The 1,566-nt window shown below is 46.6% G+C and overlaps 1 protein-coding gene across 1 annotated transcript; it reads right to left on the reverse strand.

Moving 5' to 3' along the window:
• Window positions 1-221: 221 nt before the first annotated feature.
• Window positions 222-1,172, reverse strand: LOC137167539 (olfactory receptor 11A1-like). Its single transcript, XM_067569754.1, has one exon. The coding sequence runs from the start codon at window positions 1,170-1,172 to the stop codon at window positions 222-224; it is 951 nt and encodes a 316-aa protein (XP_067425855.1).
• Window positions 1,173-1,566: the final 394 nt, after the last annotated feature.

Below are 1,566 nucleotides of genomic sequence, written 5' to 3' on the forward strand. Positions count from 1 at the left end.
AACACCCAGCTGTGGCATCTGATAAAGGCCCTAACAAGAAGGGGTCACAGATTACAAGAGGTGTCTGTCTGTCTCCAATTCCTCTCCTGGCTGTGACTCTAAGAGCATGAAAGAGAGTCAATAAGCGAGTTGAAAGAGCCTGAGATTAAAACAGACTCGGTTCAGGCCCGAAACCAACATCTGGCATATCTATTTTATTTCAAGATAAGGCACCTGGTCGACTACCATTGTCCTAACATGCATTTCCTGCAAACTTTCCTCAGGTCCCCCTTCACCTCTTTGTTTCTCAGGGTGTAGATGAGGGGATTGACCAGGGGAGTCAGGACCGTGTAGATGACAGAGAGAACTTTCTTGGAGTCCCTCAGAGTGTGGGCTGTTGGAAACATATAGACAAAAAGTAGTGTGCCATAATAAATGGACACCATGATGAGGTGGGAGGAGCAGATGGAAAAGGCCTTTTGCCTCCCGGTGGTGGAAGGGATTCTCAGGATGGTGGTGATGATGGAGATGTAGGACATCACGGTCAGCAGGAATGGGACCAGTAAAAAAGGGAAGCTGAGTGTGAGAGACAACATTTCAAACAGCTTAGGATCATTGCAGGAGAGTTTTACAAGGGGGATAACATCGCAAAAGAAATGGTCAATGCTATTGGGGCCACAGAAATTTAATTGTGATATTGACACTGCTGTTATGCTACAAGCTAGGAAGCCACCTACCCAAGAGCCACCTGCTAGCTGAAGGCAAAACCTGCCACTCATACGAGATACATAGTGAAGTGGTTTGACTATGGCTAAATACCGATCGTAGGACATCACCGATAGGAGCAGGCATTCTGTAGCTGCCAGAGAACCAAAGAAATAAAATTGTGTGATGCACCCACTCACTGAGATGGCTCCATCCCCAGTCAGGAGACTGGCCAGCATTCTGGGCAGGATGGTGGAGGTGTAGCAGGTCTCCAAGCAGGACAAGTTCCCCAGGAAGAAGTACATGGGGGTGTGAAGGTGCTGAGCAGTGACAACTAGCACCATGATGAGGATGTTCCCAGCCATGGTTGCGATGTAAATCACTAGAAACAGCAGGAAGAGAAGGATTTGCAGTTCAAGCAGGGTCCCGAATCCTAGGAGGATGAATTCTGTGATGAACGTTTGATTTCCCTGTTCTGGGGTCACCATGGGGTTTGTCTAAGAGAAAGAAATGCACACTGACATAAATAAACAACATTCACTCCGAAATATGTCAACCTTATTTTTCTTGTCTACCTCTGCTGGCTACCAGAAAAATAGCTGAATGAAATATGGAGGCTAGGGGAGGGGACATGCCATCTCTTGGTCTCTGGAACAGATTTCATATCTGGGCAGGCTGCAGGTTCAATACAACATTAGTTTCTCTGCAAACACAAGTAGTCACTTCACAGAGGGCACCCATGCCACATGATTTGGGCTCCAGTACAAGAGAATACAAACTCAGATGTTGGTTCAAATAGTCACATCTTTCACAGCCCGGTGTATGAAAATAGAACCATGTATTCGCAGATCAGGGTTCCACTGGCGAAATGAGTCAGGATTT

The sequence above is a fragment of the Emydura macquarii genome, unplaced genomic scaffold (genome assembly GCF_026122565.2).
Source record: "Emydura macquarii macquarii isolate MOO-44397 ecotype Brisbane River unplaced genomic scaffold, CSIRO-AGI_Emac_v2 contig_2933, whole genome shotgun sequence".
Classification (NCBI taxonomy): Eukaryota; Metazoa; Chordata; order Testudines; family Chelidae; genus Emydura; species Emydura macquarii.

Bases quoted from the DNA above. Each gene is read 5' to 3' on its own strand.
- LOC137167539 (XM_067569754.1), bottom strand. From the start codon at position 1,172: ATGGTGACCCCAGAACAGGGAAATCAAACGTTCATCACAGAATTCATC.